This window comes from Zingiber officinale, chromosome 4A (genome assembly GCF_018446385.1).
Source record: "Zingiber officinale cultivar Zhangliang chromosome 4A, Zo_v1.1, whole genome shotgun sequence".
NCBI lineage: Eukaryota > Viridiplantae > Streptophyta > Magnoliopsida > Zingiberales > Zingiberaceae > Zingiber > Zingiber officinale.
In genome coordinates, this window is record NC_055992.1 from 120,233,452 (window position 1) to 120,255,139 (window position 21,688).

Consider the following 21,688-nt stretch of genomic DNA (forward strand, 5'->3'; position numbering starts at 1 on the left):
CGTGCCTACAATAGGATAAGGGAAAACACATTCCGATTTCCCTTTTCCATTCTCCCTCCCTTTCTTCTTCGAGAGGAGAATGGCAGCCTTCGGCTCGGCGTACGCCTCTCCTTCTTGCTCCTCATCTCTTTCGTTTTCCCACGTCTCCCCTTGCTTCTTCAGATCAGCCTTCGTCTGCTTCCACAGGCCCTTCCGGGCCAGACGCCAGTCTCTCAGCAATTCCCATCCCACTGCCGGAAACGATGAACAGGTTTTTTGCTTATTCTTTTGTCTGTGTGGATTTAACTTTTACACTAGTAAAAATTCGGTCTTTGTTTGTAAATTGTGTTAAACTTGTCTCCTTGATTGGTGTTGCAGGTGGAGGGGGTTTCTCAGAAGAGGTTTCCAGGGAGAGGGAAGGACGAGAAGGCGTACTTGCCACCTGACGGTGGTAGAGGAGATGCAGGACGGTCGCAGTCTCATTCTCAGTCGACTGTGTTCAAGTCGATTGCTACGCAGAAAAGAGACACGCGCGCGGTTTATGATCTTAAAGATCAGCAGGCATGTCAAAGTTCATGTTTTTTTTTGTAATCATTTCGATGCAAGGTGAATTTCTAGAGTAGATGGATTAAACGTGAGTTACTTGCTCATGAATATCATGAATTGCTTTCATTCGGTGGTCTGATTTGTTGAAATTAGCATATCGATTTACACATTTTTCATGGTCACTCATGGACATATTGCACCTCAATTCTTTAACAGGCTGACACCACTAGAAATCTTCAAGACTCAGATTTCCTTAATGCGGTTGTTAAGGTAATCCTTACACATCTTTGACTGTTTTCTTTAATGATAGACATAATGGCGCATTACATGTTGCATAAATATACATTTTTACTTTATCAGAAACTACATGTAAAGGATATCCCCCAATATGTTAGAGAATTATCTATACATATTGACGTTCATGCGCCATTAGAGAGAAGTAAGATTCCCTTGGAAGTTATTTCCAAGTGTTTAGACTTCCTTGTTAGCACTCCTCAAAGTGACAAAAGCTGGATTATTGAAATAAGGTGTTCAAACACTTTTGCTATATGGGGATTTATAACTCACTTTTTAAATGCATCTGAAAATATGCTTCCCTACAATATGCTCTAGGTTACAGTAAATGTGTTTCTGTTTACATACAGAATAATAAAAAAACTTCCTAACATTTCTTAAGGTTACAAATGATAAATTGTGAACTGTATTATGCTATCCAATTCTGAAATTTCCCTCCTAATAAATGTAAGATAAGTCTGTGGTTTTGTAGATCTAAGATTGCAAACTGTGTATAGTGGAACAATAAGTAAACAAATGTCTCTATCACTTAACAATAAGGCTTCTCTGACTTATACTTGACTCCTGAATCATCTCAGAATACTTTAGTTTCATAAAACCAAAAGAGTATCTTAGTTTCACAAAACTGTCACTGTACTATTGGTATAAGTCATTGTAACTTTTGCCCTTCTCTGGGATTTTGATTGTTGTTAAAGGTATTGGTATCAATACAGTTATTGACATAGTGAGTTTAGTTCTACATTGGTATTTCATGTTTAGAATTTTATCATGAGTCCTATATATAAGTATAATTATAATTATCCCATTAGAATGCAGCAATATTTTTCCCCCAGATTTTACATGCTATAAGAGCTGCTTTTTAGGGCAAAAGATTTTAGAAATGTATTCACTTGAGCAGGAGGTTACCATCCTCCCCTTCCCTCTAAACCCGTCCCTCTGGCCCCCACCTACCCCCAAATCTTCCTATCTCTCCACCCATCTCTATTATCCACATAAGCCACCACTGCCCATTCAAGAACCCACCTTCACATGAGCTTTGTTGCTCTTTTTGTAAGCCTATTGGTCATTGCACTTGATTCCTTGTGCACTGATAGAGACTGATTTGAGGAGCAACGTTGGGTCCTCCCACACTCATCCTCATTGTTTGCATGACCTTTGTATCTTATCTAGCAGGTCATGACTGCTACTAGCAATCACATTGATCAATCAATCCTCTTTAATGCACAAAACTTTGGTGCACAATTTCTTCTGGGCACCTTTGCCCTTGGCAAATCCTCTGTGATCGTTAATGTGACCTAGCTTCTTTGCATTTATGATGAGCACAACCCAGGCTTTCCCCTATGCTCACAAGCAATGACCACGTGTCGTGATCTCCCAACAACTTCCTGTGAGCCATCTGCATGTCATAGGTATGCTTGCTTCCTTTTTCTTGGGCACTGTCAATGCTTTCACGGACTGCTCATGATTGGACTTGACTCATGTCCTTGCGCACCATCTGTTCTCCTTCTTCATGCGATCTAGTCTCTTTGCCTTCTCAGTTAAGTGTACTCTCCAGGTAATAGTTGATTGATAGTTGTGCCCTTTATTGGTGAAACTCAGGTACAATAGAAGCATGGAAATCCTACGGTCTGCAAGTTTTTTTTTTTTTGGTTGTTGTTTTTGCCACTGCTGCCTTCTTGAAGAATGCCCTCCACATATGTCTACGCTGATTCAATTCTGCATAAATCAGTTGTTGAGCCTCTCTTCTAGTAGATTTGTTTAGATCTATGTTGAGCCTAAACGTACAAACCCCTTTCCAGCAAACAATCTACAGTCTGTAGGCATTCATCTTCCGCAGGCTATTTGTGGCACCGGTAGGTATTTTTAGTTTTTGCTCTCTTCACTTCTTAGCACATCTATTTTTTACTTCCTGGCTCCCTTTTATAGCATATCATATTTTATCCTATTTGCCTGCTGCATAAGAGTGCTAAAAGCTAAGTGGAACCTGATTAAAGAAAATACCCTCTTGTTCTCATTTTGCTGTCTAACAAAAGGTTGAGCTGTGCTACTGGTCTATCTTCCTTTCCTCTAAGATTGTCAAGTGTTTTCCTTTTCCTTCAGCCTATTGCATGCTGATGTAATCACTGGTTTAGGGAGAAGCCTACTCAAAAATTAGTTCGTGAGATTTCTCTCCATCCTTTTTTCTTTATCCTCTCTCTTTGTTGATGTTCTGATTTAAGGTTGAAGACATAGTTGGATGTGTGTTGATCTGAGCTCGAAGGGATCGTTGACTGCATGGTACATAAACTTAAATTTTATTTCATTTATGGATTGTGTTTCTCATTTATTCTTGTCATGTCTAGCCTATCTTTTTTGCTTAGAAGAGTTTCTCTGGTTCATATAATGAGTTGCACACAGATAGTATCTATGCTCGGTAGTGGAATTAGTATCAATAGGGTTATTGATGCAGTGGCTGTATCCCCACATTACATTTTGATATAGGGTTTTATCATGAGTTGTATAGATACATGTAAGTATCCCAATAGAATTCCATACAAATTTTATTTCCCCAAATTCTACAGTAATTTTATCTTCGGATGCAGATGCTTACTTGAACAGAGCTAATTATTCTGGATATTTGACAAGGGCACAGGCAAAAGTTTTATGTTATGAAATTCAAAATGGTTATAACCTGGAGGGGTTTTAAAGTGGCTAGTTATGTTTATTATGGTTTTTTTTTTTCAGTAAATAGATTCTGTCATAAATATTATCAAGCAAATATTCTTTCATATATTTCCAGATGTGTGTATATAAAATTTTTTATATCTTGCTATTTTGTTCAGGTTTATTGCACTCATACTGCTCCTGACTACTCACTTCCTTGGCAGAAACAACGTCAATTTACCAGCACTGGGAGGCATGTTTTTATCACTAGATTTATGGTTTATTTCTTGAAGTATCATTAGCAAAATGATATGGTATTTCTCTAGTACACTGCCAGCCTGTTAACCAATGTATTCCTCATATTAGATATTAGCCATTGAGTGACCGTTAAAAAATGTTATGTGAATGTACTCTGGTTTTAGTTTGTAGTCTCAAGCCAATAGGCTTCCAATATGTTCTAGATTACACCTAGATAGTAATGATCGGAGTTGTCAAAAGCACATGAAGCGCTGGCTTAAGCGCAAAGTGCAGCGAGGTGCAAGCCTTGCACTTCCGAGTATTGGCATTAAATAGATAATGCTGATATTTTTGGTTGCACACCTCCTTGCTATGCTATAGTATTGGCATCATCATTCAAAATATACTACTGTTTCTGGCCCACTGTTTCATCATAGAAGTACATCTTGCTTATCATACTATACCAACCAAGATTGGTACTCTTCTTCAGAATCAAAATTTGCTAACAACATTGGGCTGTAAAGTACGGTATAATGTGCACTAGTACATCTTTCATATCATAGCATACTGACCAACTTTCCCCTTTTTTTTTGCGCTTGCTGATATTTAACCAAGTGGTGTACTATCCTGCACCCCATGCATTGTGTTACATATTACGCGTGTTGCTTGTTACCATATCACAGGTGGTGACCACCTGAAATAGGGTGGTCCAGTGGTAAAAGAATGACCACACTACCTAGTAAAAAATGGTTTCATACCATATATGTCATATGGATGCACCTGATGTCCCCTTATCACATTTTTCGTTAATTAGCTTAGTAGAAGTATTATGAGAACTTGTTTTTGGTTGGCGCAACGGTAAAGTTGTTGCCATGTGACCATAAGGTCACAGGTTCGAATCCTGGAAATAGCCTCTTGCAAAAAGTAGGGTAAGGCTGCGTACGATGGATCCTTCCCCGGGACCCCGCATGGTGGGAGTTTCGTGCACCGGGCTGTCCTTTTGTTTGTGGTTGGTATGACAGCTCTTTAGGAGGATTCCTATTTTTCATATAAATTTGAGTCGGTCAAGATAGCATCAGTACTATCTTTATTAGGCACAGAAGATAGGATGTTCTTAAGTTTTTATTTACTACTTTTCCTCTTTGTTTTGAGTTTCTGGTGATTATCTTTTACTAAAATTTGGCTAAATGCCTTAACACATTGTCATTTTTTATTCTTTAATTAGCAATGATATGCAAAGCATTCTTCCAACATAACCTTGTATCCTTCATCTTCTTTTTCCCTTCTTGTTTAGTTTTTCTCACTGTAGTCAACATAGACTTTCTAGTCTTCTCTATATATGAATCCATGAAAAGTTAAGAAACCAATGACATATCATTAGTTAGTTTTTACAGTGCTTTATTATAATGTGATGGGAGAAAAGCTAAACTAATTTTTGTTTTTCAGTGCTTTCATGATTGGTGATGGGAAACTTTTGACTAATGCTCATTGTGTAGAACATGGCACTCAGGTATCTTGTGTTCAATATTTGTGTGAACCAGAATACATTCTCATGAAGTTGGTTGATATAGTTTAACTTGCATGAAGGATTTATTCCTTTGTTATTATCATTGTCAATGCTTTGTTGCACTTAGTGTTATGCATCTTTATTTACAGCTCTTAAAATTTTTAAATACTATCAGTAGTTTACCTTGAGCAATGTGAGTCATCTATAGATTCTTATTTCATGAGATTATTTCTTGCTAGTTTTTGGTTTAGCTGTTAAAGACCAAAAATACAATGCCATCCACTGCTTAAGAGCATATCACTAAAAAGAAATCTTGAGCAAGCCAAGCAACTCCACCATCCAGCTTATGAGACTTAGGCATTATTGATTTATGTTCAACAGTATTGAAACCATTTACTTGTCAAGTACATGAGTTTATCAGGATGTGCATATTAAGAACTATGACTTATATATGTTTCTTATTTTGGAATAGTGTTTTTTGGAATGGAAATTTTTTACTATAAAATTGGTTTTCACCTTTGTTTTGTATTTCTTAGAACTGCAGCTAATGTTTCCCTATTATAGTTACTATTAAGGTTTATGCTCTCAACAGGTCAAAGTGAAGAGAAGGGGGGATGACACTAAGTATGTGGCCAAGGTACTTCTTCATCTGTGTTGAACCTTCTAAGATGGCATATGTGAGTGCAAGATGATATGAGAATCAGCACGATCAGCACCTCCATTATGGCTATTATCTGTTCTATGGATGGTTTAGATTGATTTTAATTGACTTTAATTCATATGTACACATAATCAACAATTCAAAAAGTTCTGTGATACTGGCAGTGCCTATCAGTGTTGATATGGTAATATTTTAGTGTGATGCTTGCACAATGTTACTCCGTATATATCCTTGTGCACTTGTGTTGTTGATCTTTCATAACATATTTGCCTGCTGGTGCATGGTATAACTGTGATATTATATGCACCTCATGTGCATTAGAGTCAATATATAAACCTAAAGTACCTAATGTGGGATTAAACTCCATTACATGATTCAAAATACTCTAATAACTTGAATACTCTTAACTGTTACAAAGCACATTGGGAAATTCTTAGGTCCGCGCTTTGTGAGAATTATATTGTGATAGAGCTTGCAATTGGAAATCATCAGTCTTTTTCTTCATTTATATTTGCAAATAGCATCTTAAAATCTTCTGTTAAATACTTATTCCAGGTTTTTATGAATGTGTTTGCAGTATGTTCTGTAATCTTTTTGAGAACTATTGGTAATATTTTGGCATAGCTGGTATTGATTTTCTATATACCTCCTTTCCTTTAAAAGCATTAGTTCTTCTTACTATTTTCTGAACTTGACTTCTCAATCTTTGGTTACCAAATTTCTCAGTAACCTGATTTACAGGTCTTAGCTAGAGGCATAGAGTGCGACATTGCATTACTTGCAGTTGAGAGTGAAGAATTCTGGAAAGGTGCTGAACCACTTCGTTTTGGTCAATTGCCATGCCTTCAGGTTGCTGTTGTTCATGAATTGCAAAAATGTTGCTCTTCCTTCATGATAAGCAAATTTTCCATAAGTAATTTGTGTTTCTTTTGATGGAACTGGGTATTAGCCCTTCTCCAGTTGTTCATTGAATTGGCTTAATTATTTTTTAATTCCTATAAGCATTTTGCTTCAATGATACAACATATGACTGTTTTTTTTAATCCCTGACTTGCAGGATAATGAAGAGCTGGAAAATTGTAAATAACTGGCCTACACTTCTATATCTGTAATTTTGATGAATTAAGTGTATCAAAATGCCATAATTAGCCTTTTTGTTCATCAAAGCAAACTCCAGTTACCAAGTTTGATAGATTGCTTGTGGTTCTTGTCACATAGTGGTTAGGTATTTATCCAATGTGAAGAAAGTGAGGAAATTTTATGTTCCATTTTGAATACTGGTAGGTGATGGGCTATTATAATATAATCTTTAATGTTCTTGCATAAGGCAACGTACTCCATGTTTCTCCAAGTGAATTTATGCTTTGCCACTTGCAGCATGTTTTCTTTTGAAACAATAAAGATATTGATTATCCACACTTGAATTTTATCAGTAGTAATATGTACTTTTGGTATGCCAAGTCTGTATTTGTTGTCAAATCTTTATGTGATAAAGTGTGATCAAGTAGAAGTTCAGTTGTTGCAACAGTTGACATTTTCTAAGGCTCTCTTTTCTATAGGGTTATTTAATCTAGTTGTTCTTCCATAATTCATCAAACTAACAAGTTATATGATACACAGGATTCAGTAACTGTTGTAGGATATCCACTTGGTGGAGATACAATCTCTGTGACAAAGGGTGTGGTATCACGAATTGAGGTTTGATTTCATGAAATTGTGATCATAAGCTTTTAGTATTTTTTTGGTGAATTTTATATTCTTGCTGAGATTGTTTTATAGATGATAAATTGCTGACTTAAGTGTTATCAATTTTAAGTTGGTTGAAAATTTTAGAACATGGTGTCCAAATGAGTTTTTTAATATTAATCACTTTTTTTTTTGCTTCTGTTTCAGGTTACGTCGTATGCTCATGGATCCTCTGATCTGCTTGGTATTCAGATTGATGCTGCAATAAACCCTGGTTGGTAACTCAACCTAGTTTCCTTGCTAGAAAGATAGCATTTTATTTTTTAGATAGTTGGATGTTATTGCACCACTTTCTCTGGCAAGGTACAGATATATTCTTGTAAAAGCATATTAATGTTGTCAAAAGAAACGTTCTTGTTTTGCAGGAAACAGTGGTGGTCCTGCCTTCAATGATCGTGGTGAGTGTATTGGTGTGGCATTCCAGGTATTCCTTCTGCTAAATCTGCCTTTTATTTTCCCTACTTTATCTATTCCAAACTTTTCAAAAATCTTTTATAGATTAACTTTATCCCAGAATAATGTTTAATGGGAATGCATCTGAGTACTGCTTTTGCACCTAAATTAGCATTCTACCTTCTTTCATATCTCACTAGATATTTCATTTAGGTTTTCAGATCCGAAGACACTGAAAATATTGGATATGTTATTCCAACCACTGTGGTTTCTCATTTTCTTGATGATTATGAAAGAAATGGGAAGTATACTGGTAAGCTGACATCTGAAAGATTCTATTTTGATAGATCTAGTTCAGAATGATTGTTAGATCTAATTATCTAATGTTTTCCACTAGTTTGATTGGAGTTCCTAGCTAATTGATATAGAGAATGCAATACCTCTGATACTTATGGCTATTCTGATTAATCTGTAAGTATGCTAGTTAGACTACCTAGGTCCACTTCGCGTGTCTATGACTTGCGTCTTCATAAAGATTTAAATTTATACCTTTGTCAGTTTGGTTGTTGAATTAATTCTTTGTATGTTATTTATGGTAATATAGGTTTTTTTTTGCTTCTCACATCATATTGGAGTTATTCACTTTAATAAATGCATGTATAGATTAGGGGTGCAAATGAATCAAATCGAGCCGAATAATATGAAAATATTGATATTTGAGTTCAAGCTCAAAGAATATATATGATATTCAAAGCTCGAAAATACAAATAATTTTGTCTCGAGCTTGATTCGAAATAAAATTCGAGCTCGAGTTCGATTTGAATTGATCGAACCTTGATTTGAGCATATTCGAACTATAATTCGAAATGACTTAAATTCGAATTTGGTTCGAATTATTCGAATCTTAATTTGAATATATTTAAGTTAAAATTATGTAAAAATAATTAGAATTCAATTCGAGTTCGGCTCGCGAGCGGCTCGTGAACAATCTAACAAAATATTATGGGTTCGAATTCGGCCCGAAAAAATTATTGAACATGTTCGAGTTCGGCTCGAATTCAATAATTTCGAATACGAATCAAATATTTTTTGAGCTAGCTTGAAAAGCTCGCAAATTGGCTTGATTCGTTTGCACCTCTAGTATTGATGCGCATGTGTGTGTGTGTATCATATTTTTTTTTATAAATGACAGATTTTTTTTTTGGCAAAATTAGGATTTCCTTCTCTTGGGGTATTGCTTCAGAAATTGGAGAATCCAGCATTGCGGGCATGCTTAAAAGTACCTTCTAATGAGGTATTTATGTTGATTTTCTAGAAGTCTTCAAAGCCTCATGGTTAAACACTATCCTATTGCTTAAAAAAAAATTATATTTGATTACACTTGTTCCTTTGGTCCATTTAATTCCTTTATACATCATCAGAATATCAGAATAGTATTTTCTAAAAGCACATTATGCCAATTATTTGTATCTACATCATAATAATCTTTTAAAAAAAAACACATTACATTAATATCTATTTTCAGAAATGAGCCATAGTTAGAAGTTAGAACAATAAGTGATTCAGCTAGAGTCTAGAATAGGTAAATCCTATTTAATTTCTTATAATGTCATTATGGTTCCCATTGTCTTTCTCAACCAGTATCTTAATTCCTAACTTTTTGACTTCATCCAAATGAAGGTTCTATAGGTTTCATTTCGACATATTTCCTTCATGGTCTATATTGTAATTATTTCAAATATAAACTTGATCTGTGGAACTGGAGCATATAGTCCATCATCACATCCTTATCTCAGCAACTGTAGCTCTTTCTATATGTCATTCTGATTGCCTTGTTTGTCTATCCATAAACTACAGCTACCTACTCATTTTGTACAATTTTCTTTTGACTGTCATGGAACTGCTGATTCCCCTCTTCTTAACCATCTCTTACAAAACCTTATCCGGTAATAGTTCATCCATTCTCCATTCCCACTGGCAACAAACTGTGATGTTTGAATTTTTTTGTCTTTGATTGTTTCATCCATGTGCTGAAGGTGTAATTCTACAACATATTTATGCCTTGTCATGTTGCTACTACTGTACATTGTTTCCTTGTATCTTGAAGGGCGTATTGGTTCGAAGAGTTGAACCCACTTCGCCAGCTAACGATGTTCTCAAGGAGGTATACTCTGCTCACCAACACAAGTATTGTGCTTGTGCTACATAAGATTAAAGAAATCCTTCTTTCCAGATATTATTCTGAATTATCATGATCATAACATAAAACAGGTGTGTTTATAGGGTGATGTGATTGTAAGCTTTGATGGCGTTCAAGTAGGGTCAGAAGGAACTGTTCCATTCCGTTCAACAGAGCGGATTGCCTTTCGCTATCTGATTAGTCAAAAGTAAAGACAGGTTCTTCATGTGTTTTAACCGTAGATGACCACTAACATTGAATTCTGTTATTTTAGTCTGTTTTATAACTTGCCCTTTTCCAGTTCATTTAAACAAATTTGTGACACCCTCCAATTTGTTGGTATACCTAACAATTCAATTCTCAACACACACTGACTCAATATTATACATGATTTTCATGACTTGTATCTGACTATTGTATAATCAGGATACTTTTTTCTGATACAGCCTAATTATTTGTTCGTAATTGATGTTCTTTTGTGTATCAGATTTTCTGGTGATGTTGCAGAGCTTGGGATCATCCGAGATGGGACCTACATGAGAGTTCAGACTGTTTTGGAGACTCGGGTGCATTTAGTAAGCAGCAGAACTTTTATTGTTACCTACATAATTAAGTGGATGCTCCATAATTCATAGACCATGGTCAAATTCAGACTGAGATGACTTTTGCACTATAGGTGCCATTTCACATCGAGGGAGGTCAACCTTCATATCTAATTGTTGCAGGCCTTGTATTCACTCCTCTCTCAGAGCCTTTGATAGAGTAAGCTTCCCATTTTGATATTTCTTCAGTTGGTCATCTATACGTTTTTTGTTGGTTGCTTGATATTCACATCTGATTTAACATGGCAGAGAGGAGTGCGAAGACTCCATTGGGGTACCCTAACAACTACTCGTTGCTTATTCATCCTTGTTAATCTTACGCTGTTAAACTTGAAGGTAATTATTTTTTTTCAGCTTAAATTGCTGGCAAAGGCTCGATATTCTTTGGCAAGGTTTAAAGGTGAAGAAATTGTGATACTGTCTCAGGTTTGTTGACACACGGTGCCATTAGTTAAGATTACATTCTTTGTTGTTATTGGAAAGTAAACCAGATGGATTGGAGTCCATCAGGGACTTTCTACCATCGGAGGATTATTCTTTTCACGTAAGCACGAGAATAAGGAATTTTTATAATAAGTCTGGTGCTTCTTTTTGAAGTCATTATATTTTGATTTGACCATACTCTTATTAGATCGAATTCTACTTTGTCAGCTGCTTCTGTATTAAGTCAACACTGTCACTGTAATATCACCCGGTGTCATACCGGCCTTAATCCTTTGGTGGTATAAGATCTTAATGTTCCTTTTGTGAAAAATTCTCTATGATTCATGTATTCTTTTCTGCATAGGTTTTGGCCAACGAAGTGAATATTGGGTACGAGGATATGGGGAATCAACAAGTAAATCTCCTACCTTTGCTGATTAATTTTCACTTTCATATTACAGAACTCAAACTAAGTTGCCTGTAGGTGGTGAAATTCAATGGCACTCCAATAAAAAATATTCGACATCTCGCTCATCTAGTGGACTGTATGTATCTTTGTTCATTTTATATATAGCCTAGTCAGTCTGCTGGCTCGCCTATTCTTTTACCACCTTGTACTTGCACATTATGTTTACCCCTTCATTTTTGTACGATCAAGCTTGCAAAGACAAATACTTGATATTTGAATTCGAGGACAATTTCCTAGCTGTTTTGGATCGAGAAGCTGCATCAACTGCTGGACCATTGATTCTGCAAGCTTATGGGATTCCCGGCAAAAGGTCATCTGATTTGTTGGAGCCTTATATAGACGCCGAGGAAGATGATGGAATACCAAATCAAGATATTGGCGACAGCCCTGTGTCGAACTACGAGATTGGATTCGATGGTCTCTTATGGGCATGAACTTCAATGGTGCAATTCTTTCAAAACAGATTTCTCATGGATAAGCAATGCTACATCAGTGATGAATTTCTCATGCCAGCGACTTCTTTTCCAAAGATAGCGAAAGGTGAGGCATGCCGTGCCACTGAGTTGCTATACAGCAGACTAATTAATTGCAATCAACGCAGCGCAGCTGGTGACTTGGATCACAAATGGCTGAAAGAATTTATTCCAGCATTCTTCGGAATCGCCTCTGATTGCTGGAGTTGTTTTTCTTTACCCATTCCTTTTCAATTCTTAATAAGGAATTTGCTATTGTCGATTCATATTGTAGTTACTTTATTACGAGAGAGATTCAGGCGACAAGTTTTATTCCTGGAAAATGTCCCCTAATGTACCTTTCCTGCAACATAGTAATTGAGCTACTTATTGTTTGGGGAGCAAGATTGTTGTTTTTTTTCCCTTCTGTTTTTGGCTTTTGGAATCGATTAATCCTGGAGGTAGCGGTCAGCATCTCAGGGCAGTTAGGAATAGACTTTCTGAAAGAAATTAATTTGCAATGTGTACCACTTAGGAATTGACTGGGTGTTTGATTAATTGTTTTAATGGGATTTGTCATTCCCTTCTTGTGCTGGGTACTATATTATAACATTGAGACGTTCAATAATGCTTGGGATAAATCTAACTCAACTAAGGTTACGTGATCTTTAATTATGTATTAGCAATTATAAGTCTTCACGAATTGGTACGAATTGGTACTTGTATGGATGATTATTTTAATAAATTTTGGGATAAATTTTAAAAGGGTGTAAAAATATTTCGTTCTCCTCCATATAAAAGATCATTAAGTTAGGATAAATGTCTTCTATTTTGAAGGAATAGTTAAGTAGAAGGAATAGTTAAGATGACGGTTTTATTTTTTATTTAGTTTTTTTTTTTTTTTTTTTTTTTTGTATTCTAATGTGTTAGCAATTATCTTTTGTAAAACAAGTCAAGTTTTATGTTTGCACAAATTTATTTGATAAAATAATCAAATTAAGTTTGAAATAGTTGTTCGCTGTTCAAATTTAGAGTTGTAAATGAACCAAGTGTTTGTGAATAAATTTGGTGTTCGACTTGGTAAGAGTTTGTTTATGTTCGTTCAATATACATAAGATTAATTAAACAAATAAGCTTGAACAAGTCGTTAAGCTAAATAAAGAAGCTTGAACACATATGTGTTTAGCTCGTTAACGTTCGTGAATAACATTCGTGAACAACGTTCACGAACCATATTCATTAATAAAACTCTTTTTAAAATGCTAAATAAATAATAAAATAAAATAAATTTAAATTATCAAGCTCAATAGTCAATTAAACAACTAAAAATTTCAAACAATCAAACAAACTTGAATTGAGAGCTTGATAACATTTAAACGAACGAAACTCAAATCAAGCTCAAGCCCAGTTTAAATTGAGAGCTTGATAACATCTAAACGAATCAAACTTAAGCCAAGTTTCAAACAAGCTCAAACTCATAAAAAATAAATCAAGCCAAGTTTGAACACTCATTTCAAAAACTTGATTTATTTTAAACTCGGCTTGATTTGATTACCTTATCAAATAAACAAACTTAGAATACTCAAAAACTCAGCTCAACAAGATTTGACTTGTATACAGCCATATTCAAATTTATCTTTAGTTGGCGAGTGCATTTTGTTCAGGATCATCAAAAAGTAATTATTCCAGTAATTAATTCAACAATTCAATCTTCCACAACAATTTCCCCAAATACTGATAAATGTAAACCAGAGACTTAACTATAATAAATAATAAACCCGGCCAGATCCAAATCCAATCTACTAATTAAAGTCTACGAGCGCTGGCCATGGCGAGCACCACCAGCGCCACGTAAGCTACAGCCGCAAACATCGACAGGACGATGGCGGCGTTGACTCGCGCGCAGAAGCCGCCGCCGATGTCGCAGATCTTCTCCCATCCGGCCAACCTCTGCTGCCCTTGCTCCGCCACCACGCTGATGGCCGCCGCGGCGCCGTTGCCGGAGAAGAGGAGCACCACCGCCGCCAGGTCGGCGACGGAGAAGGGCAGCGACACGGAGGACACCCCGCCGCCCGCTTTGTTGCTCATCATCAAGGTCAACGCGAGGCTGACCACCGAGTAACAGAACACAAGCACGTTGACCACCACAAAGTAGCTGCAGTTACATAAAATCTAATTAATTAATTATCGTCTTAAATTAGATATTATCGCTAATATACGCCGTTTTGTTTCATGCACGTACACATAGGCCGCCGAGTAGGTGGACTTGGTATGCACGGAGAGGCTCGTGAAGACACCGGTGATGGGATCGTTGATGACGACCGTGGTGGTTTGCCGGGCGGCGCCCATGACGACGGCAGAGATGAAGGTCAGAACAATCGCGGCGACGCGGAGGATGTTGGGCAGCAAGCGCGCCGAGCTCGGCGGCGGTGCGCCGGAGGCGTATGGCTGGCCGGCGGGAGGCGCTCCTGGTGCCACATCGAAGCCAGGCCTGAACTGGGACTCCATCTGTAAAGGAAAGGGGAAAGATAATAAACTTATTGATGTTTTGATTTGTCCTCGAGGCTGCTATACAATTTATAAAAGTTTTTCCGTGTACGGTCCATTGACAAATTAATAAAACAGCAATACTCGGTCAATTAATGTATATATTAATATCATCAACTAATTAATTAATTATACTTTGACTCAATTAACTTCAGTGATCAGTCCTGGGTGATCAACTCAATTTCATAGAATTTTACTATCGATCAGAGTAAATCGAGATGAGCTTTTCGAAACTCGATCGAGTTCGTTCGTTTATTTTATCGAGTCAAGTTCGAGCTCGACAATTTTATCGAGCCGAGCTCAAGCTTAAATATATTCGACTCGTAAATACACGAACATATTCATTTAGAGGCTCACGAGCTCAGACTCGAGCTCGTCTCGTTTAAAGGTCTTGAGCTCGACTCTCGAACATGTGTTGAGTTTTTATTATTTTAGTTATTAGGTTTGTTGAATATTCATTCAAATGAGTTTTCAAACTTGCTTAACGAGCCTGCAAAATGAACCTTAATGAACCTTGTGATAAAAGTTTGATTCAAGTTCGAGCCAAACTCGAGTCCAAATATAATTTAAACGAACTAAATTCGAGCTTAATACTGTTCAGCTCGATTCGACTCATTTAACTCTCTCTCACAAAACTTGCCAAATTCCTTCTCTAGTTATTTAATGATGAATTATAAATTGATCCATGATTTATTCCTTTTTTAAATTGGAGGACGGATTGGGAAAGGACGCTATAAAACAGAGTGAGTGGAGAATACGTTACAGCTAATGGTCTGGACCGGACTTTGTCCTCCAGCAGTAGGAAACAATGAATTGAATGGTAGTTACGTTGAAGAATGAGTGGGATTTGGAAAATTAGGCATTGGTACGTTCTGAATGTACTGTAATTGTAATGTAATTAATTCTTCCTAGTGCCCTTGTTTAATTAGGTGAGTGATGTCATGTGTTTCTTTTCTTTATTTTGGCGGGTGAAAATGGAAGTCGACTCCACGTACGCGGAGAGGATAGATATCCAATTAGGAGGGTTTCAAAGTCAACTGGAGTGTAAGAGAAGCAATCTAACTAGATTAATTGCGGCTGTGTGAAGTCAAAGTCTCAAATAGCAGCGCTTACGCGTTTGGAATCGACACTAAATTCGGTGGTGGCATTAATGCAGTGGAGATGGAAAGAATTAGGTTGAAAGAAATCGGGAACTACGGCCGTTGACTTGAAAGGAAGTCAATGACCAATGAGATATTAGTGGTATTCTTGTGGAGCGGCAGTTCGTTAGATTAGATTCGGCCACAACAGACCTAGATTGCCCCTTGTTAATCAATCGACGATATTTATTTTTTAAAAAAGTGTCAGAGAGAACAATCGTGTGGAGTTGAAGAATTAGACATAATGAGTCAAGTGATCGAAGTTTAAGTTAAGATCTTCAAGTTTTAAGTTTTTTTTAGACCTTTGAGCACTTTGAGCATATGTTCTTCAAAAGCCTATATAATAACAACTTTAACACCTTTATTATAATCAACTGAATGATTAGATAATCATTGGAAGGCAATGATTGTATTACTGGTCAATTGGATTCATCTTTAATAGATTGTTTAAGCCTCTAAATGGATGAAATTATATCCAATCGATTACTTACCCAATTTATATTCAATTTGTTACACAATAGATTATACCTGAGTGATTTTTCACTTTTACATGGCTTTGTAACCACCATGTGTACACAATGATTCGAAACGAGTTAAGGATAAAATTTACCTTCGAGATTACGATATAGTGATTAAACCCTCTAAACAATTAACCAGACAACTAAAGTTCAAATTTTAATTAGGCGTACTTTAGGAATTTTCCTTTAGGACATAAGTCTCATGCTTTAAGGCTTTCCAACCAAGCTACTAAATAGATGGTCAACTCATGCAAACATATTACATATCATTTACATTAATGAGGTTACTTTTGACAAACACTCATGCAAACATATTACATGTCATTTACATTAATGAGGTTACTTTTGACAAAAGACCCAACATTACATTCACTTAATTAATCTTTCATATCTCTTATACCTCTAGGTCTTCAATCTCGATCTAGGTTGCTAAACAATTGAATCCACAAGTTTCTTTAAGCTCACTTTGTGTTATTCATTCAATGCTCCGCACCATTGAGTTCACCTTATTTCATGTCGTTGGAGCCATTAATGATGTTGGAAATGTGAATGCAATAAAGAAGTGGAAAAGAAGAGATTTCATTATGCATGAGTTGTTAGTCCTACATCAGAAGTCTCTTGATTTTATTATTAGTTTAAATTATGACACATGTATTAATGTTGTAAACATATGCATGGAGAGATATTCTCTTACGTGTGAGTGCGCAAGGGTGGGTGCAAATCCAGGGTCTACATTGTACTGAACCAAAATTGACTAGTGCGCGAGCACGACCTGCACAAGTCAAATGTCGGGCCGGTAGAGGCAAGATTTGTCCAAGTGAATAAACTAACATTTTGTCATTGAATCTCTTTTTGCTACATGCTCAAGAGGGTAACGGAAGCATTAATATGAAATTAATGGTGATTCCGTAACGTCTCGACGGAAGCATTAATATGAAATTAATGGTGATTCCGTAACGTCTCGATATTAATGGCAATATTAAACTCATTAATGGTGACTTCGTTACATATCGGGATTAATCGCGACATTAAACTCATTAATAATGATTCCGTAACGTCTCGACATTAATGAAGACATTAAACCCATTAATAGTGATACTAAATTTATCATTAAATGATCATAATTTGGTCATTCATTGTAGGCAAAGTGAGGACTCCTATATAAGGAGACAGGATCTTAAGCAAAGGATAGAGAGAAGCGGAAGATAAGTGAAAAAGAAAGCAAGAGGAAGAGTAGGAAGCGAACCTCTGTTCACCTGTGTTCTCCCACAAAACTCTCTCGGTCGTGCATCTGTTCGGCTGAGCTACTGGTGATAGCACTCGGGTGCATTCTCAGTTCAACACGAATAACTAATGCTTAGTTGCGTGCATGGTTTTGTCATTGTATCATAGGAAACAAACGATCCAAGAGAACCTCGAAGCACAACCAGAGGTGTGGCGAATCAGTTTCAAGGAAATTACATTGAACATAGGTCTCAGTATCTTAGTTAGTGAATTCTTTTCCTGATTTGGCGATCGACTCCCGATTCTTCTACGCACCGCATTAACTCCATAACTCGGACCACCGAAAACTTGGTAGAACCAGTCCCGCTGGCAACGTGAGATTATCTGCTCAGGTCATCTCAACATATAAGTTAGAATTGATTTCGTATAATTTTAATTCAGTAATTTTCTCCAATATCTTCGACAACATATTGTCTAACAAATGAATCCTCCCTAACCTCATGCTTTCAGTTGATCTTTTATAATTTTGAGTTCTCAACTTAATATTTCTTGCATCGGACCTCCAAACTCCATTAGTTCCAAACATTAAGAACATGATCTCCATGATCATACTCTGACCACCTAATTATAATAAAAGATGATAACCCTCACTTCGGAGACCTCTCCAAGAATGTCTTATGTAATCTAGAAGGGAGGTAAATTACGAAGAATTCCATCCAACACAACAATGACCCTTTGCATAGGGGTTAGATGAAAATTAAACCACCCAATGATCAATGACTTAGAATCCTCTAACCTCCTTAGAAGCTCCATCATTCATTTGTGGACACCGAACCATTGAGCAAAATTAAACTCGATCTTTTCAAATCAATAAGTTCCATGAGCTCCATGTACATTATTTCAAGTCTTTGCACATGATGCATATATCAAAAACACTAGTAAAATGTAACTTAAACCATATTATCAATAAAAAAAACACGACAAAGAAAAACATTTCCCCAACAAATGGCATAGATATATCTAGATCCTCATCTTTGCTAATATTTAGTATTAAAGATGTAAGAAAACAACTGCCCATAGTAAAAGGGAAAGACTTAGGGTAGTGTAAATACAGTCAAGGATGAAAACATTATTTCTCTCATTATCTTAGATTAGTAGAATCACCTTCTACAATTTAGTATTTCATCCTATTTTTATAATTATGTTTGCACCAAGATTGAGTTTAAAAATTTTGATATAGATGTGATGACCAAGAGCCTCTCTCCTGTGCGCGCGTACACACACAAAATGTAGAACATTTCTAAGATATATGATCAAATCCATAGAGCTTCTACCTCCTTAAGGTAAGGAGTGAGCTTGCCTCCAAATTAAAGTGAAGGGGCATTATCCTATCAGTCAATCCAACAAACACTGTCGGCACGGGTGGGCTGCGGCCGATTGAGAAGCTTGGCAAGGACCCTACCTTTCAATTCCTCTTCGAGATCACAAACCACACGGCCATGGGCTCACTCACAGATCTCACAAGAGTCTCTTGATGGTGTGCCACATGCAACATGAACTGTGGCTAAAGATCACCATAGCCCTCTAATGGGAGATTGTTGGTGCAATTATTCTCGAGTCAAGATTGACCAGTTTGACTAAGCTCGAGTAGATTCGAGTTTGAGTTTTGATGTTTGGACAATATATAAGAAGCAGTCGAGTAGATCAAGGTTGATCGGGTACTTGACAATTTGTGATAGAGAGGACAAGTAGATCAAGAAAGATCAGATACTTGACTGGAAAAATCTTAACTAGAGGTTAGGAAAGACAAAGACCTAACTCAAGTGTTAGACAAGGGTAAAGTCCTAGCTGAAGGTTAAACAAGGGAAAGACTTAACTTGAGGGTTAGGCAATGGTAAAGTCCTAACTGGAGATTAGGCAAGACAAAGACCTAACTGTGGTTAGATAAGGGAAAGTTCAAGTGGCTTAAGGAGGATTGTATGATGACAAAGGGAAGTCCTAATTATAGTTAGGTAAAAGAAAGTTCAAGTGGGTTAAGCAGGACCGCACGTTGACAAAGGAAAGTCCAAGTGAGTCTGGGAGAACAACATATTGGCAAAAGGAGAGTCCTAACTATAGTTAGGCAAGAGGAAAATCCAAATAGGTCAAGGAGGACCGTACGTGGTGATCGAAAGTTCAACGGAAAATTGGCATGTGATGACAATTCTAAGTGGGTCAAAGGTTGACCGGACACTTGGTGAAAAGTTTCAACATGTCATAGTTGATTAGATGTTGGGTAAAGGGAACCCTACACTTGGATTAAAAGAGTTAGAGTTGGACAATCGATTGGGTAATCGATTAGCCCTACCCTAATCGATTAGGATAATTGATTAAGCAGACCCTAATCGATTGGTCCAATCGATTAGGGAGGTTTTTATCGCGAGAACAAAAGGTGGCGAAATTGATTCTGACCATGCTAATCGATTAAGGTAATCGATTAAGAGTTGTGTTTGTCGTAAGAGAGGGAATCGATTGAGGCTTCTTAATCGATTGGGCTAATCGATTAAGGCATTTCATGATAAAATAGGGAGGTTGGGAATCAATTAAAGCCTTCTAAATCGATTGGGATGTCTCACTAATCGATTAGGATTCGAAAAAAGAGCTATTCTGTAGGTGTTCGAACTGTCGGATGACGTGACAATCGATTAAAAAAAAGTTGAATCGATGGGGAACCGTCGAGTGAACCCTAGAAAAGGGTTTTCACGAAGATTTGAAGGCAACACTTACACATATCTTAGTCGTCGATTTTTTAGAGTTTGGGAGAACAAGTACTACTGTATTTTCCACCACCAAGACTATTCCAAGCTAGAAGAAAGCAAGCTAAGCAAAGGTTCGTGTTGTAAAATAGTTTTCGATTTCTTTATAACCAAGTTTGCATTTCTTGTATTTGAGTGTGTACAAAATTTCTCGACCTCCAGATTGTTTATAAGAATAAGTGTTTTATATAGTGAAGTCTGTACACTATGTAGATTTTTAGATTACTTACCTCAAGGAGGTGAATACCAAGTAATTCCGAGTGTTTACGATTGCTTCGAGTTTTCGTTGTAACAAATCATCGACGAAACAACTGAAGCTAATTACTTCCCTCTAACTTCTAAAGTGCCCTAATACCGTCTATGAAGCCAACCTTCATCACCCTACTCATTTGTACTCCAACTGGAAGTCAAATTATAGCAATGGACCAAATGTTGAATTAGAGAGAAGAACTAAGACTTGGTTGTTTAAAGCTCAAGAATGTGGCCCATTTATATAGAGAAGAAATTAAACAAGATTTAGAATTGGATAAATTTAGGACAACTTAAAGTTTGATATATTTCTATATCTTAAAAAAAAAGTAAAAATAAAAAATAAAAAAATATTCAAGATTAATGATAGCTCTATAATAAATTAAAGACATAATTTTTATTATTTAATAATTAATATTTTTTATTTTGATAATAAATAGAGAATAATTATAATCCTATTAAGATTATTTTTTTATTTTAAATATTTATCATTAAGTCAAGTTAATAAAAAAAATCTTTAAGTATTGTATTTTACTTGCCTTTCAATTTATAATTTTATTACTTGCCTTTCAATTTATAATTTTATTTTTTTTTTATGAGAGTTTTTCTTTGAATAAAGTAATTTTCTTCTTCACTTTATTAATTTTATTTTACATTTTTTAAATGATTTAATGTACATAAATTTAATATATATTAACCATCGCGCACATGTATTGTGTGTAATATAATATATAAATACATATAAATTATATAAAATGAATATATACTGTCAAGTAATTAAATAACATTATTCAATGTAATATGTTTTATTCTATAAAAATCTTAATTCAAAAATAAAGTAGACATTAAGTTATTAATCATACCTCAAGTTATGTACTTAGAATGTCTTGTATCGCTCAAAGAACTGATGAGATAGCTGATAAGATATAGAGATGGATAAATGTGGTTATGATTTTTCTCGAAAAATCGATGAGATACATATGTATTGATGTGACTGTATCGATATATGGATGAGTCGAAACAGATAGATTGATGCGTTTTGATATCAAAAAGATAAAAAGTAGAAAACTATAGTAAAAATTAGA

At 36.0% G+C, this 21,688-nt stretch overlaps 2 protein-coding genes across 3 annotated transcripts; one reads left to right on the forward strand and one right to left on the reverse strand.

The window, feature by feature from the left end:
• The first annotated feature begins 37 nt into the window (after positions 1-37).
• Positions 38-12,536, forward strand: LOC121970795 (protease Do-like 2, chloroplastic). 2 transcript variants are annotated; one of them, XM_042521755.1, is made up of 21 exons: positions 38-250; positions 358-540; positions 742-795; positions 3,642-3,715; positions 5,146-5,209; positions 5,799-5,843; positions 6,609-6,716; positions 7,488-7,565; positions 7,761-7,827; positions 7,979-8,037; positions 8,220-8,319; positions 9,221-9,300; positions 10,114-10,170; positions 10,290-10,393; positions 10,673-10,760; positions 10,862-10,947; positions 11,037-11,061; positions 11,142-11,213; positions 11,575-11,625; positions 11,695-11,755; positions 11,869-12,536. In XM_042521755.1, exons 1-21 carry the CDS (start codon positions 80-82, stop codon positions 12,111-12,113), a joined length of 1,872 nt encoding a protein of 623 aa, XP_042377689.1. In that variant the 5' UTR covers positions 38-79; the 3' UTR covers positions 12,114-12,536. The 2 variants fall into 2 exon arrangements, 1 of the variants encoding a protein (XP_042377689.1); XR_006109017.1 differs by lacking the exon at positions 11,869-12,536 and having other exon boundaries at positions 11,142-11,331.
• Positions 12,537-13,785: 1,249 nt separating this feature from the next.
• On the reverse strand, positions 13,786-14,679 carry LOC121973598 (CASP-like protein 1E1). The gene is made up of 2 exons (XM_042524993.1): positions 14,374-14,679; positions 13,786-14,286 (listed from the first exon to the last, which is right to left on the reverse strand). Exons 1-2 carry the CDS (start codon positions 14,637-14,639, stop codon positions 13,938-13,940), a joined length of 615 nt encoding a protein of 204 aa, XP_042380927.1. The 5' UTR covers positions 14,640-14,679; the 3' UTR covers positions 13,786-13,937.
• Between the last annotated feature and the right edge of the window lie 7,009 nt (positions 14,680-21,688).

Excerpts from the sequence above, each read along its gene's own strand:
- LOC121970795 (XM_042521755.1), top strand. The coding sequence starts at position 80 with ATGGCAGCCTTCGGCTCGGCGTACGCCTCTCCTTCTTGCTCCTCATCT. Across the intron at positions 796-3,641 it reads TCCTTAATGCGGTTGTTAAG|GTTTATTGCACTCATACTGC; the intron begins GTAATCCTTACA and ends TATTTTGTTCAG. Across the intron at positions 5,210-5,798 it reads GTGTAGAACATGGCACTCAG|GTCAAAGTGAAGAGAAGGGG; the intron begins GTATCTTGTGTT and ends TGCTCTCAACAG.
- LOC121973598 (XM_042524993.1), bottom strand. The coding sequence starts at position 14,639 with ATGGAGTCCCAGTTCAGGCCTGGCTTCGATGTGGCACCAGGAGCGCCT. Across the intron at positions 14,287-14,373 it reads ACCTACTCGGCGGCCTATGT|CTACTTTGTGGTGGTCAACG; the intron begins GTACGTGCATGA and ends ATGTAACTGCAG.